The sequence below is a fragment of the Poromitra crassiceps genome (genome assembly GCF_964638095.1).
Source record: "Poromitra crassiceps genome assembly, chromosome: 4".
NCBI classification, from domain to species: domain Eukaryota; kingdom Metazoa; phylum Chordata; class Actinopteri; order Beryciformes; family Melamphaidae; genus Poromitra; species Poromitra crassiceps.
Genome location: NC_139626.1, coordinates 69,811,465 through 69,828,082, shown reverse-complemented (window position 1 = coordinate 69,828,082; position 16,618 = coordinate 69,811,465). Strand labels below are relative to the sequence as shown.

General features: G+C 43.0%; 1 protein-coding gene across 1 annotated transcript in view; it reads left to right on the top strand.

Moving 5' to 3' along the window:
* Positions 1–16,618, top strand: part of LOC310775977 (atlastin-2) — a 70,516-nt gene that overhangs the window by 28,618 nt on the left and 25,280 nt on the right. The window contains exons 7-11 of the mRNA XM_083636097.1: positions 1,526–1,582; positions 3,357–3,449; positions 10,189–10,327; positions 12,973–13,100; positions 15,442–15,498. Coding sequence (XP_083492223.1) covers positions 1,526–1,582; positions 3,357–3,449; positions 10,189–10,327; positions 12,973–13,100; positions 15,442–15,498 — 474 coding nt within the window. The remainder of the gene's footprint in view (positions 1–1,525; positions 1,583–3,356; positions 3,450–10,188; positions 10,328–12,972; positions 13,101–15,441; positions 15,499–16,618) is intronic.

The window sequence follows — 16,618 nt, the reverse complement described above, 5'->3', positions numbered from 1 at the left end:
AAGGATTCAGATATTAACAGATATAGACAGTATTAACAGATATGAACATTATTTACAGATATAAACATTCTTGACAGCTAAGTGAGGTAGCCTAAGTTTGCTGTTTACAGGAAATGTGCAGGGTCAGGGTGCATCAGAGGTAAAATGAGCTTGTGTCGACATGGTTTTGCATATAAGTGACAGAGTAATAAAATATGTATAATGATAAGGTGCATGGTAATATAGCAGCAGTAATGAGATAACAGAGTAACACAATATGTACAGTGGAAAGGTGCCTAATAGTAGCAGCTGAGTAATGAGCTTTGGTATTGCCCATGGAGTTACAGGTATTGACAGAGGAGCATAGTGTTGTGCATTGATAATTAATTTGCCTAATTAGCCTAATTATCTAAATCAAAAGTAGACCTAATTATTGTAGTAACCTAAATGATTCCATAATTGTAAAATAGGCCTAGAGAAATAATTCAGTTTAGGATTGGGGTGTTTTGAGAGGGTGTCGCTCTTGCATGGGACCCTTACGTCACCTCATAACTTGGTTTTCACTTTGAGAAACATGTCGAAGAGGCTGTCTGAGAGAGACAAGTCGTTGCATCAGATGACACAGTCAGGGTTGTACTGATTTACACAAAACATTTCAGTGAAAATAAAAAGACAAGAGACGTATCGCGGCAATTAAATGTATATTTATTACTTTTCACGAATGAATTGTTTTTCTGCCAGGTGTTTCATTGTTGGTTTGTTGAAACGTTATTTAATACCTTTGAGTGGAAAATGGAAATGTCCAATGACCTAATTGCTATTGTGAAATATTTTGGGCAAGGTACCTAATGTTATGAGATAATTGATTACCAAATACTAATGATGTCTCTTAGTAGGAGGCAGCTACAGGCCCTTATCAAGCAGCAATGCCTAAATAGTACAGATTTGATTTAGAAGTATCCTTCTTTGTCTTGTATATTTTCTTCATTTTGTCTGCTTTTTCAAGTTGTGTTTTTCTTGCCTTTTTTTGGCCAAAAATTGGCAATATTTTTGCCTGTACTGTATATTCAAGAAACAAATAGCTCTGGTATCGGAATAATATCGGTATCGGCAGATATCCAAATTCATGTATTGGAATCGGATCGGAATTGCAAAAAATGTGACCGATGCATCCCAAAAAATATCTCAAGTCAAGACTTTAGAAACTTTTTCAAGTCATCAAAGTACAAGTCAGAGTCAAGTCCCAAGTCACCACAACCCAATTCAAGTCTCAAGTCAGGTACTGGTATCTATGTGCCAGCCAGCTACACAGTTTCCTATTTGTAATTCATTGTAAAGGATAGGCCTACACTTTATTTTGCAAAATGTCAGTTTCTTCTTAAATTAATTACAAATACAATCAAACAACAGATCCAGTTTGAATTTCTCTTCTCTGTTCAGCCATGGTGGTTAATGCAGCTCTTCTTCTGTTTATTTGAAAGAAAGCATAAATATACTGTACATCTTGTATGAGCTCACCTGTCGTGTGTCTCCTCTCCCTCCTCAGCTCTTCACAGAGTACGGCAGACTTGCCATGGAAGAGGTGTATGAGAAGCCCTTTCAGGTGAGATCTGGTGACATCATCGTTAGACCGGGTGATAGGGCTTAACCAGAGCACTGACCTCAATAATATGGACAAACCCATCCACTATTTTTTGGACTCACGTTTTACAGCAAAGTGTTGTCTGTCGCCATCTTGGGGTCCTTGCCCAGCTCACGTGAGGTGGGGGTTACCCAGAGCCGCAGCTCCACCTGCTATTGGTCCGTTATCGTCAAGCTGCGCGATCACTGGACAGGCGACCTGTCAATCACCCCCCCTTTATATATCTATTTTACTCCAAGCGGGCAAGTTATATAAAAAATTACCCCCTTATAGTTGTTGAAATTAGGTGAGATTAGGTGAAATTAGTTATATAGACCAAACCTGTGTTTCGGTCCAGGCTGTAGAGATGCTTACGGTAACTCATTCATGGCCAGTTTAGGACTGCCAATATTTAGCACAGGCCAAAGATTTTCATAATTGTTGGTCATCTTTCAAGACCCACAGTAAATTATCTATTAGCACCAAAGTGATTTGCAATACCTCAAAATGAAGATGTACATCTCTGGGTTCACCAGGAAAAAAAAAAGTGAGCTTTTAGCATGTTCTGTACTCTACTTATAGCCATTTATATACACCCTGTTTTCACCAAAAAGGTCTCTCTGAGAAGACAAACAGGAGAAAAAGCCATTTTTGTAAAATACACAATCTCAGGCAGAACTCGCTCTCAATTCTTTTATTTTGAACTGTATTGACATCAGACATGTAAATATTATTCGTTATGACACAAATGACAAAAAAAATATATATATATATATATATATATATATACATGAAGTGCTTTTTTTACATTCAACAATACAGTTTACTCAGTGTGAGTGAGTGTGCAGACAGACAGACAGACAGACAGACACACAGACACACACACACACACACACACACACACACACACACACACACACACACACACACACACACACACACACACACACACACACACACAGAGAGAGAGAGAGAGTTCTGTCCACAGCTGCTGCTGGATCGCACCTCTTCCCAGGGAATACTACTGATCACCCCGCAAATTAGCATAGGAGGGGCGAACACCAAACTGGTCTGAGATCAGCGTCTAGCCTCCTCTGCCTCTGCCTTTTCCTCCTCTCGTTCTTGCTGGGACGAATGCTGCGACACAGGAACGGGGTCGGCTTGGCTTTGGGACCAGGCGCTGGAACCGGATCGATCATGTTGGTTTGACTTCCGCGAACAACTCAATCCAGGTTCGCCCTGCAGCAGAGGCGACCAGCGCAGCGCGCCGAGGGGTGTTTCAATGGCGTTTCTCCTCTATGCAACAGGCAGCGTTTCTCCGTTTTCTCCTCCTCTTCCATTTCAAAACAACAGCTGCGGTATGTGTTTGATAACGTGTTGTCGTGTTGTCGGCTTGTCTTTGAGGCTAGGGACCTGATAACATGTCACAGGCTGGGGAAGTCTTTGAACTACGCGCTGTACTAATAAAAACAAAAACACGTCAAACACGTCATTGGCCCTCTGGGCTATTCCTGATAACACGTCAAAGACGTCTTTGGCCATGAATGAATTAATCACTGTTACAAAGTGGGGCATTTTAACAAGGGGGTGAATGGGAACTACGGGATACCATTATATCGCAACAGTGCGGTCTTTCCAAAAACCGTGAAATCAGTTTTGTGCAGGACAGTCCACCCAGGATGTGTGTCTTTGGACAACATTTGAAGGAGATATTCTCTGTGTGTGTTTCTGTGTGACCTGTGTGTGATTCTGTCAGACTCTGATGTTCCTGATCAGAGACTGGAGCTATCCGTATGAACATGCGTACGGGCTGGAGGGGGGGCGGAGCTTCCTGGAGAAACGACTACAGGTGAGCGCCCAGAGGAAACCTGCATCATGTGTTTGGAAAAATAATATATCAAACGCAAGTCTCCACAAGCCCTGAGATGCCAAATTTACTTGCCAAGATGCCGTTTACACCCTGTTTTAGCAGAAATCTGCACTCTACTCATGTGTTGTTTATATACACAGCTTATCCTCACTTCTGTCGCGGTTTGCAACAGGTTTTAAATTCCATGTGTCATCACCAGCAAAGACTGTAAATATGTCTCATCCTCTGCAACAAACAGGCTGGCTGGTGGACAGTGTGTTAGCTGCATGCAGCGATGGTGTCAACAAAGACCTCTAGCAGACGGCCCAACATCTTGTCCTTAACATGGCAGAATGGCTTTCAGGTTCAATTCAGTAGAAACATGACAGAAAGGCTTTCAGGTTAAATTCAGTAGAAACATGACAGAAAGGCTTTCAGGTTCAATTCAGTAGAAACATGACAGAAAGGCTTTCAGGTTCAATTCAGTAGAAACATGACAGAAAGGCTTTCAGGTTAAAGGGATAGTTCGGTTTGTTTGAAGTGGGGTCCTATCAGCTAGTTCGATACACTAACTTAATTAGGTAGAGTGTTGAGGAGTGAGTGCGCATTGTGGAACGAGACCACGCACTCAGCGCAGCAGCCAAACCACTGCCAAACCAGCCTTTTCTCTGTAAGTACGGGGGTCAACAACTAAAATGTAATTTAGCCACCTAAAACAACGCCCACCTAAACAAATCGATATCCGTGTACATGCACGCTCTATTTTGACAATTTTCAGCGCTTTACTTTTCCGCAAAACAGCAGTTTCATTCGGCACTGCTTTTTCTCCCAACCGTACAACTACCGTATTCCTCCGCTAAAAGCCAGCACAGAGCACAGAGCCGCGGTTTACAAAACAGGAAGGCTTAGAAGAGAGATAAAACACTGACTTACTTTAGAGACAACAAGTCACCTGGCCTCTCTGGTCTGGGACGTTTTCCACAATTTATCCTGGGAATGGTGAAAAAGGTCTGCAGCCAGGGCACCCACGGCATTTAGGCAGCACGCGCATGATCTCTCTTTCTGCCTGTTCACTCTCTGCAAAAGTTCCTCTTCATATTCTCTCTGGTTCATAATTGTATCCTCTTGTCACCAAGGTGAATGGCATATCATCCTCGCTATCAAAATCTCTCATATTTTCGTTCGTGTATTCTATTTGTTGTGTCTTCACTAACAAACCGAGAGAAATAAAATACCCCCAAATAACTGCAGAGTAATCCAGTGCTGCGGCTCTGTGCAGGCTTTTAGCGGAGGAATACGGTAGTGATACGGTTGGGAGAAAAAGCAGTGCCGAATGAAATGACTGATTGGCGGAAAAGTAAAGCGTGGAAAATTCTCAAAATAGAGCGTACATGTACACAGATATCGATTTGTTTAGGTGGGCGACTGGGCGTTGTTTGAGGTGGCTAAATTACGTTTTAGTTGTTGACCCCCAGTACTGAGAGAGAAAAAGCTGGTGAGGCTGCTGCTCTGGGTGCCGGATCTCGTTAGACTCTGTGCCCCGCTTCAAGACCACTGTACATAATTAAGTTAGTGTATCGAACTAGCTGATAGGACCCCACTTCAAACAAACCGAACTATCCCTTTAAATTCAGTAGAAACAGTAGAAACATGACAGAAAGGCTTCCAGGTAAATTCAGTAGAAACAGTAGACACATGACAGAAATAGGGCATTCACGACTAGTGAATTTTACTAGTCGACTAGTCGTCCCTAAAGGTAGTCGACTAGTCGATTAGTTGTTGTTTTGTTTTTTTTATCTTTAAGAAAGAACATGAGGTATTTACACGACATACATGGACTATCATATCCCATATCCCCCACAAAGAACATCAAAACACAACAAAACAAAACAAGAAAACTGCATAAGATACACAATAATCCAAGAATAAACAAGACTATTGGACAAACAACCAAACAAAAACAATGCATTCAGCTCCTATCCTGATAAGCCTAATGACACTGGGGTAAAAAGTTCTTAAAGTCAAACTCTGTATGTGGTTGCCATATTTTGGGGATGTCTAAGAATCTGCCTTTGCTCTTGTAGTAAATGTTATCCAACGTATGGTAGCTTGAGAGTTCATTCCACCAGTGAACTACAGCTGGGGGATTGGATGCTTTCCAATTTAAAGCTATGCATTTCCTAGCTGCCAACAGGGTAAGATCTATGTATTTACTTTGAATGCATTGTTTTGTTTGGTATTTTGTCCAATAGTCTTGTTTGTTCTTGGATTATTGTGTATCTTATGCAGTTTTCTTGTTTTGTTTTGTTGTGTTTTGATGTTCTTTGTGGGGGATATGGGATATGATAGTCCATGTATGTCGTGTAAATACCTCATGTTCTTTCTTAAAGATATATATATATTTTTTTTTTGCTAAAACGAGTAGTCGACTACTAAGCACAGTGTTGACTAGTGGTTTTACTAGTCGACTAGTCTGTGAATGCCCTAGACAGAAAGGCTTTCAGGTAAATTCAGTAGAAACCAGTAGAAACATGACAGAAAGGCTTTCAGGTTAAATTCAATAGAAACCAGTAGAAACATGACAGAAAGGCTTTCAGGTTAAGCAGTAGAAACCAGTAGAAACATGACAGAAAGGCTTTCAGGTGCAATTCATTAGAAACCAGTAGAAACATGACAGAAAGGCTTTCAGGTTAAACTCAGTAGAAACCAGTAGAAACATGACAGAAAGGCTTTCAGGTTAAACTCAGTAGAAACCAGTAGAAACATGACAGAAAGGCTTTCAGGTTAATTCAGTAGAAACCAGTAGAAACATGACAGAAAGGCTTTCAGGTAAATTCAGTAGAAACCAGTAGAAACATGACAGAAAGGCTTTCAGGTAAATTCAGTAGAAACATGACAGAAAGGCTTTCAGGTTAAATTCAATAGAAACCAGTAGAAACATGACAGAAAGGCTTTCAGGTTAAACGGTAGAAACCAGTAGAAACATGATAGAAAGGCTTTCAGGTTAAACAGTAGAAACCAGTAGAAACATGGCAGAAAGGCTTTCAGGTTAAACAGTAGAAACCAGTAGAAACATGACAGAAAGGCTTTCAGGTAAATTCAGTAGAAACCAGTAGAAACATGACAGAAAGGCTTTCAGGTAAATTCAGTAGAAACCAGTAGAAACATGGCATGTTAGGGTTAATACTCCTGTCAGTGCCCCATACCAAGGCAATGGCAAAAGAACTGGAGTTGGTCCCCGGGCGCTGCACTGTGGCTGCCCACTGCTCCTAGATCTAGGAAGGTTCCTAGTAGAGGATGGGTCAAATGCAGAGGATGAATTTCCCCATGGGGATAAATAAAGGATAACTTAACTTAACTTTCAGGTTAAACTCGGTAGAAACCAGTAGAGACATGACAGAAAGGCTTTCAGGTTGAACTCAGTAGAAACCAGCAGAAACATGGCAGAAAGACTATATGCACCTATATGCCCTGTTATTTTGCACAATGTTGTAACAGAGTCTACAGCACAATAATTTCACACGTGATACTTGTACTACGGCAGGGGTGGGCAACTATTTTTAATGGGGGGCCACATGAGAAACTCAGATTGTTGCCGGGGGCCGAACAAATATTGTCATGCTGTAACCCATGGATGGGCAACTTTGATGATAGAGAGGGCCACAAAAAAATGTCCTCGCTACCAGTTTTTGCTGAGGGCTGAACAGCACCAGCGTGAAAAATTTTGGGCATTTGAAGCCAGGTTTAGAGGAATAACTCATTTTAAATTAACAGTTGTGATGTCATTATTCAGTCTTAACCACCAATATTTGATCCTTTTCTCACTCACTCCTATGTCACCACCTGCTCTCCCTGCAGGGCTTGAAATTAACTTTTTTCACCACCTGCCAATATGGCTGCTAGATTTTCAAGTTACCAGGCAATTCGAATTTCCACTAGCCGAAATGTTTTTCTTGAAATAAACCAGGATATGAGTGGGTTAATTTAAGCATTTAAGTATCAGTAAGTGGCCTGGGATTCTCAAAGCCTGTGTTGAGGGTCACACAAGAACAAAAAAAGTAATGTAATTCAATGTAGAACAGTCATTTCTTACACAAGATTACTTTTATAGCCTTTTAGTCATAAATATTATTGAAAGATATTCCATATTCCAGACTGAAATGCTATAACAGAAGAGTATTGGCCAGAATGACATGAACATTTGGACACTTATTCAGCGGGTATCTTGCATGCACTGTAAAAAAGAATTCCATCGCGGGCCACACAGGGGGCGCCCGCGGGCCGTATGCTGCCCATGTATGTACTACGGAGTGACAATAAAAATCTTGAATCTTGAATCTAAACTCAGGAGGGAAAATCGGTCGTAGGGATGTCATGTGGGCATGTCTTCGATTATTAATCAGACTATGCTCTATAGCAGTGGTGACCAATTTGGGGCCCGCGGGCCAAACTTTTTTGGTCCGCCACGGATTTGGGGGTGGAAAAAAAAAAAAAATGCAGGCCAGGCCACCGGGCATTTGCCCGACGTGCCCGATTATGCAGCAGCAGTCCGCACCTGAATGGAGATGTCGGGACTCTTCTATCTACGATTAACGTTAATTTTGTGCAGCTGGTATTCTCTCTCCCCGACTCTATCACACGGGTGTGAGGCATTGCTATCTGAGGATTGATTGCTCCTGATTGGTTGGCTGAATCACCTGGTTGGGGGGTGAGCTCTGATATTTGATCCCTCCCCAGTCACTGGCTTTACACCAGCTCAGCAAGATGGACAGATCATCATCACGGCAGTGGCACACTGACAAAAGAAAGTTTAGGACGGAGTGGCAAGACGAGTATTTTTTACCGAAGTAAATTCAACAGCAGTTTGTCTCATTTGCACACAGAGAGTGGCTGTTTTGAAAGAGTACAATATACATCGCCACTACGAAACTGATTTTCAAAGTACCTTGAGGATTAAGTCAAATTTCTCTCTTGATTACAAAGGTGGAAAATACAACTGTTTTTAACTGGGTGTTTACTGATTAAATGTTTAAGCTCCCCACAAATGCAGATGTTTTTTTTAAATATATATAACCAATTGCAAATTATTACAATTACCAAACAGATAAAAAGTAGATTATATTGAAATGTTATTTTAGATTTAGAATGTTAATTTTCTATAAAACACAATACATTTTAATGTAATTCCACAACGTTTATTTTTGGCCCTCGGCCCTCCACCCAGATTGAGTTTTGGCCCTTCATGGGAAATAATTTGGGCACCCCTGCTATATAGCATGTAAACAGGAATATGAATATTCCTGTTCTATATTCTATAAGAAACGCATGTAAACAACCTTAACTCATTGAGTGCCAGCCACTTTTGGAGAACGGACGCTCCCAGTGCCAGAGTTTCAGAGCGTTTTCAGTGATTTCTCAAGGCCCACAGAATATTGTGTGATATTACTATGTAAACACCGAACACGCACAAAGAACGATGAGACTCTCTTCTATCATCTGCAAAAAAAAGTTTATTGATATCATTTTCCGTTCTTTAGTTATCAGCCAGAGAAGATAGGTTGATTTTAGCAAAAACACACATTTCAATTTAGAAGCTGAGATATTCCTCCTTTTGTGAAATGAAGCATTTCAAGCACATCATTGACTCTGAAGCTAATATTTTCTGATGTAATGACACCTCAAAAAGAATTTCCTTCAATAAAACAGTGTTTAGGAATTTTGTTTGGCCAAATAATATTTTTTAGCTGCAACCAGCAGCGCTGGCCCCTGCGTGCGCAGACCCTACACCTTCTTGCTGGTCTTGATTTACTGCTGGTGGGCATCAGATATCCAACTTGTTTGCCTGTCTCTCTGTCTATCGAGCCTGCTGCTGTCTGGGTCTGTGTTTACTGTCAATGGTTGTATACTGCCCTGCGTGCCCCACCCCCCTCCTCCTCCTGAGTGTCTCTGGGGCTCTGCTGCGTTTGCTCTGCGTTTGCTCTGTCTGCACTGAAAAGTGCGCTGCATCCCCCCGCTTTTTCACAGCGTGTCGCCGGCTCCCAGCTGAGAATAATGTAACTTTTCAGAAAGACGCTGGTGTCGGCAACTAAATCATATGGAGGGGCTATCACAGCGGAGACGGAGGGGCTCAATTGTGGCAGCAGATTGACTGCTGTTCACAGGCACAGCTAACGTTATGCTTCATGCATATCGTGCGATTTCCGTTTCCCATGACTTCTCTCTTTTTTCCTCGCCTTTCTCTAATCTGGAGAGCACTGTCGCCACCTAATGGGTCCCTAAAATAGCTTTTACACATTCAACATCCACCATACTTTCACAGGAGATGGATCTGGCTTTGATCCACGTCCCACCGTCAAAAAACGCAATTGACGAACATACTCGTCCTTGGCACTCTACGTTATTAAACGAATTGACGAACATACTCGTCCTTGGCACTCAATGAGTTAATAATCATTCCAAATTGTTTTATGTAGATTAAGGTCAATAGTCAGAGTATTGCTGCCCATGTAAATTTAGTGTGTGTCTGTTTGTGTGTGCGTGTCTTTGTGTCTCTGTGTGTGTGTGTGTGTGTATCTGTGAGTGTGTGTGTGTGTGTGTGTGTGTGTTGGCCTGTTTGTGTGTGCGTGTCTTTGTGTCTCTGTGTGTGTGTGTGTGTGTGTGTGTGTGTGTGTGCGTGTGCGTGTGCGTGTGCGTGTGCGTGTGTGTGTGTGCGTGCGTGCGTGCGTGCGTGCGTGTTCAGGTGAAGCAGAACCAGCATGAGGAGCTGCAGAACGTGAGGAAGCACATCCACTCTTGCTTCTCCAACCTCAGCTGCTTCCTGCTGCCTCACCCCGGTCTCAAGGTGGCCACCAACCCACACTTTGACGGCCGCCTCCGAGGTACACAACACGTTACTATAGCAACCAGCCGCCTCTAATGTACACAACACGTTACTATAGCAACCAGCCGCCTCAGAGGTACACAACACGTTACTATAGCAACCAGCCGCCTCAGAGGTACACAACACGTTACTATAGCAACCAGCCGCCTCAGAGGTACACAACATGTTACTATAGCAACCATCCGCCTCCAATGTACACAACATGTTACTATAGCAACCAGCCGCCTCCAATGTACACAATACGTTACTATAGCAACCAGCCGCCTCTAATGTACACAATACGTTACTAGCTCAATCAGGTTCATTATGTCTTCTTTGTTCAAATGATAGTTTTTGTTTCTTTTAAACAGGCAAATGCGCCGTTAGATGTTTTTTACCTTGAAAGTTTCGACTGACATCTGCAGTCTTCCTCAGAAGTGTCAAATGACCAATGGTTGTGTTGTTTACCGTCAAATGACCATGGAAAGAAACAAAAACTATCACAAATTTTATTAAATATTTTATCAAAATATTTTACAAAAGGAATAAAAAAAAAAGATAAAATCAACAACAAAAAAACAATTAAAAGTGGCTAGTGCCTTCCTGTATGCTATTGTGTGCTGGGGCAGCAGGCTGAAGGCAGCAGATGCCAACAGACTCAACAAACTGATCCGTAAGGCCAGGGACATTGTGGGGCTGGATCTGGGCTCTCTGACTGCGGTGTCAGAGAAGAGAACGTTGTCCAGGCTACGCTCCATCATGAACAATGACTCGCACCCACTCCACGACGTGCTAGTCAAACACAGGAGCACGTTCAGTGAGAGACTGATTCCACCTAGATGCAAGACGGAGAGGCACAGGAAATCATTCCTGCCTGTGGCCATTGGTCTATTTAATGCCTCTCTTAAAAGAGCACCTCGGAGACGCTCAGTCTCCCTGAGACTGAGCCAGCCGATAGGTTAACTGTGCCTGGCTGAGCCACGTGTAACGTATAGGGCAAGCCGACTTAATATAAATCACGTGCAATATGTGCAATATGTCACAGGCAATAATGATAATTGACACGGAATGTATACTATACTTACTCTACGTATTGGTATTTTGCTACTTAGACATTCTACTTATTTTGTGCTTTTGCTTCTATCGCATTACTAGTTATTCTATGCTATGTTGTGTTTTTCTGCTTATTGCTTAACTCATTGAGTGCCAGCCACTTTTGGAGAACGGACGCTCCCAGTGCCAGAGTTTCAGAGCGTTTTCAGTGATTTCTCGAGGCCCACAGAATATTGTGTGATATTACTATGTAAACACTGAACACGCACAAAGAACGATGAGACTCTATTCTATCATCTGCAAAAAAAAGTTTATTGATCCCATTTTCCGTTCTTTAGTTATGAGCCGGAGAAGATAGCTTGATTCATCCAAAAACAGCAATTTTTTTCTAGAAGCTGAGATAATTGGCCTTTTGTGAAATTAAACATTTCAAGCACATCACTGACTCTGAAGCTAATCTTTTCTAATGTAGTCACACCTCAAAAATAATTTCCTTCAATAAAACAGTTTAGGCCAGGGAATTTTGTTTGGCAGAATAATATTTTTAGCTACAACCAGCAGCGCTGGCCCCTGCGTGCGCTGCTGGTTGCAGCTTCTTGCTGGTCTTGATTTGCTGCTGGTGGGCATCGGATATTCTGGCTTGCGTTTTATAATCCTGTCCTGCTGCCTGGGTCTGTCTGGGTGTTGCGTGCTGCTCTGCGTGCCCCCCCCCCCCCCCCCCCCCCCGCCCCGCCCCGCCCCGCCTCGCCTCAACTGCACACTCCTCCTCCTGTCTGTGGTGGCTCTCTGCTGAGTTTGCTGTGCGCACAGTGAAGGGTGCGCAACATCCAGTTTTTTTACAGCGTTCCGCGTGTGTTTGTCACCGGCAACGATGCTTCCAGTTGAGAATAATAACAACTCCACGGTGTGGATGTGCGGATGTGCTGTCGCAACCGACACGGAGCGGCTCAATTGTGGGAGCAGATTGGCTGCTGCAGGCACAGCTGCAGTAACGTGCTTCAGCATATCGATGCATACGGATGCGATGCGATTTCCGTTTCCATAACGACTTCTTCTTTGTTTTTTCCTTGCCTTTCTGTTATGTGGAGAGCACTGTCGCCACCTAAGGGTTCTGTAAAATAGGTTATAGACCTCCAATAGCTACAATAGTTGTACCAGAGATGTATCAGGGATTGATCCACGTCCCACCGTCAAAAAACGCAATTGACGACAATCGTCGTCTTTGGCACTCTACGTCAGTATTTGAATTGACGACAGCTGTCGTCATTGGCATTCAATGAGTTAATATTGCATTACCACGGTTTATTTTTATTTTTATTTTTATTTTATTTATGCTATGTGTGTTCTGTGAGCGAGCTACTGTAACTTGTCCCAATTTCCCCCCGGGGATCATTAAAGTCTTTCTGATTCTGATTCTGATTCTAAAAACCAATGTAAAATAAATAAATAACCGTAAACATTAAAACAGAGGGACTCAAATCAGGATTCCAGAAGTCCTGATGGAAAAGGGCCGCGCAATAATCTATAATATGTGAGGAACAGCAAATAGGTGCCTCTTATTGGTGAATGTGTCAGTCAGTGTCACTGACTGACTGTCTGTTTGCTGTCCAGATATCGACGATGAGTTCAAGGAGCAGCTGGTGAGCCTGGTGCCCACACTCCTGTCTCCAGAGAACCTGGTGGAAAAAGAGATTGGAGGAGTCAAAGTGACCTGCAGAGACCTGCTGCACTACTTCAAGGTGACCTCTCAAAGATCTCTCAAAGATCTCTCAAATATCTTACATTTGCATGAAAATCTGTGGGCATGGTCCAAGAAAATTGGGATCATAGCGCTCATAATAATAGAGCGAGTGTCAACAATTGTCCCGTGTCAGAGATTGTTGCACAGCTGTAGGGAAGTCCAGAGAGGATTCTGAGCAGCCGAAGGCGGCTGAAGGGTTATTTTGTAGGCCTTACAGTATCAAATATTTTGGCCCAGAATCCGGTCAGTGAAGAGCAGGACCAGAAGGCATGAGACAGAGTGCCCTCCGACACCTGACACCTGTCACACAGTGGTGAGACAGACGTGTAAATCTTGTGCAAGGTTTTCTGTAGATGGTTGAGTTCAGTTTATTATTGTGTTTGTATATGGATACATCCAGGAAGTCAATACAGTCCGGGTGGTGTTCAAAGGTGAACTGGAGGTGCACAGTAGTGCAAGACTAGACTTAAAGACTGCTAGACTTTAAGACTAGTAGGATTTAGTTGCATCTAGTGGAGAGGTTTCAGATTGCAACCAACTAAATACCCCCCCCCCCCCCCCCTCACCCTCAACCATGTAGGACCTACCGGTGGACGTGAAACTTGCAAAAAAAAACATGAAAGGCCCTCTTTAGAGCAAGTGTTTGGTTTGTCCATTCTGGGCTACTGTAGAAACATGGCAGGCTCTGTGGAAGAGGACCCGCACCCTATGTTCTAAGCCAGGTAACAAAAACACGATTCTTATTTTCAGCTGATTATAAACTAATTTAAAAAATACCTAAAGACCTCCTAAAGTCATGTTTAAAGATTTGAGTAACAATTTGTGTCTGATGGATCCTTAAAATGACTTCCTCTCCTTCAGCCTCATTCAAAATTCTAAAGCAACCCATCAGGGTTGTCTAGAACATAACTAGCCAATCACAGCATACAAACAAGGGCTTTAACTGCTGAATGCTGGACAGGGATTGGCTCCGGTACTCGTGATGTCATGGTACTCGTGAGCTCAGATAAACTTTTCACCTTCAGCAGATGATTGTGAAAACAGCCTTCTAGTGTCAAACTCTGCACAGACATCATTCTGCACAGTGAAGCTCAGACATCCAACTGAAGGAACAAGAAGAAAAACAGATTTTTTTTTAACTTTAGTGGTCTTTAACACATTCACTGCCAACAGTTTTTTTTTTTACTGTAGGTAGCTTCTGCCAAGGTTTTTTTTTGAGGATTCTGGCTCATCTTTCAAGAGCCGAGGATTATTTTCTGCTAGGACTTTGTGACAACAAAATATCTCAAAATGAACTAATAGAATGTGTGCTTTCTCTGTCTAAAAGAGTTAGTTTGTAGAGTTAGTAGTTATGTAGGCATTAGCAGTTGAATACAGCATGGTTTCAGCGTCTGAAAATTTAAGCTGAGATAAATGCCTTTTTGTGAAATTCGATAGAACAGTCACTTTAACCATTTATTTTTGGCATCAGTAAGACGTCAGACATCTAAACAATAGTTCTGAACAGTAATTTCCTCCATAACAGCACCCTCACCCCCCTCTCCTTCAAACTCCTCCCTCCGTGTGTGTTCTCCTCCTCCCTCCGTGGCTGCAGCGGGTGTGTCACAAGCGAGTTTCTGCTGCCTGTCTGCTGCCTGGCGGCCCCTCGTCGGGCCGCGGGCGAGTCTGGATGGGGCTCGCTCGTTTCTTGGGGTTTCGGTTGAGAGCTTTGATGAAGCTTTTGCGATTCTGGGCTTATTTATGCTGCATGTTTCAAAGTGTGTTGCACCCAGTCTATTTTTGGAACCCCCCACCGTTGTGCGCCACCGTTGTGCGCCAGCGCGAAAGCGTTTTCGCCAAACCATTCTACAGTATGAGAATGGTTTCCTCACGCTTTCCCCTGCAGTTTTGGCTCGGCTTTTTCTAGTCTGGAGAGCACTGTCGCCACTTAGTGGGTCGGTGGAATGGGTTGTACACGTTCGGTGGCTCCCATATTTTTATAGGAGACGTAGGGGGCTTTGATCCACGTCCCACCGTCAAAACATTTTTTTTTTTTTTTTGACGAGTTGACTCGTCCACGGCAGTCAACCGTTGGTTTCTGCTTGACGAATTGACTCGTCCACGGCAGTGAACGTGTTAAGAATCTTATATTTCATTTCAGCAAAGTCTGTTCTGCTAGATGCCACTAAATCCTACACACTGAACCTTTAAATGTTTCTCTCTGAAACCTGCACAACCTTTACTTTTCGTCTTCAAAAGAAAGAAAGTCTTTGTTTTGGAAGTCTTGAGTCGTCTTCTGTCTCACTGAGCTTGTCTGTCTGTCTGTCTGTCTGCCCTTCTGTCTGTCTGTCTTGTTTCAGTCCTACATGAAGATCTACCAGGGAGAGGAGCTGCCTCATCCCAAGTCCATGCTACAGGTCAGTCCACCATAACCTCTGACCTCCTTACTGGCTGCTTCTGATGAGTGTCAGTCATTAACGCGTTATTATGGAACCCACCGCGGATGTGGGCAGACCACACCCTGCGCCCGCCTACACAGCAGTCAAGCGTCGGGATTGGCCTCTTGTTGCCTTTTGACAGCTCGAAGCTTCCACACCACAAACAGCAAACGCTCTGCACCCAGCCCAGCGATTTCATTAACCAAGTGAATTGCTCTTGATAGCGGACATTGAAATAAATTATGGTCACGTACGTTCCTTGATGTAATATATGAACGCTAATGTGGCTTCATTGGATCCAGCAACCAATATTAGTCTTTTATTTATTTTAGTGATTATGCTACCCAACTTGTACCCAGCAATTGGATTTGTGCAGTGATCCCCACTCCCCTGTATTTAAACATGAGTGGCATTATCGCCCTAAAGGGTTGTGTGTGTGTGTGTGTGTGTGTGTGTGTGTGTGTGTGTGTGTGTGTGTGTGTGTGTGTGTGTGTGCGTGTGCGTGTGCGTGTGCGTGTGTGTGTGTGTAAGGGAGCAAGTGGACAATGTGTGTCTGTTTCAATTTTTGTCCCACTGATGATGTCATAGGCATTGTGACATCACTGATGGTCTCTTAGAAGAATAGTCCAATAGGGCTAAAAGAGATCCAAATAAACAAACAAACTGATGTCATAGACATTGGTGTCATAGGCATTGTGACATCATCTGTGATGTCATAAGAGCAAATGTGATGTCATCAGTGATGCGAAGTTGAGCAAACACAATGCCTATGACATCAGTGATGTGACATCATCAGTGATCATTATTGACCAAAATCATCATCACTGATGATGTCATAGGCACTGATTATGTCATAGGCATTGTGACATCATCAGTGATGTCATAAAAGGCATTGTGATCATCAGTGACTGTGATGTCATCAGTGATGCAAATGTGCACTGCGCATGCCAATAGAGCAGGCGATTGTTAAGGCTGTTGTTACACATCAAGAGCGATGCGAATATACAGCACAAAATTGCGATGCGAATATTGACCCACCTCTCAATCACAGCAACAGATGTGTATACGTCGGAAGCGAATTTGGTCCGAAAATATAAAC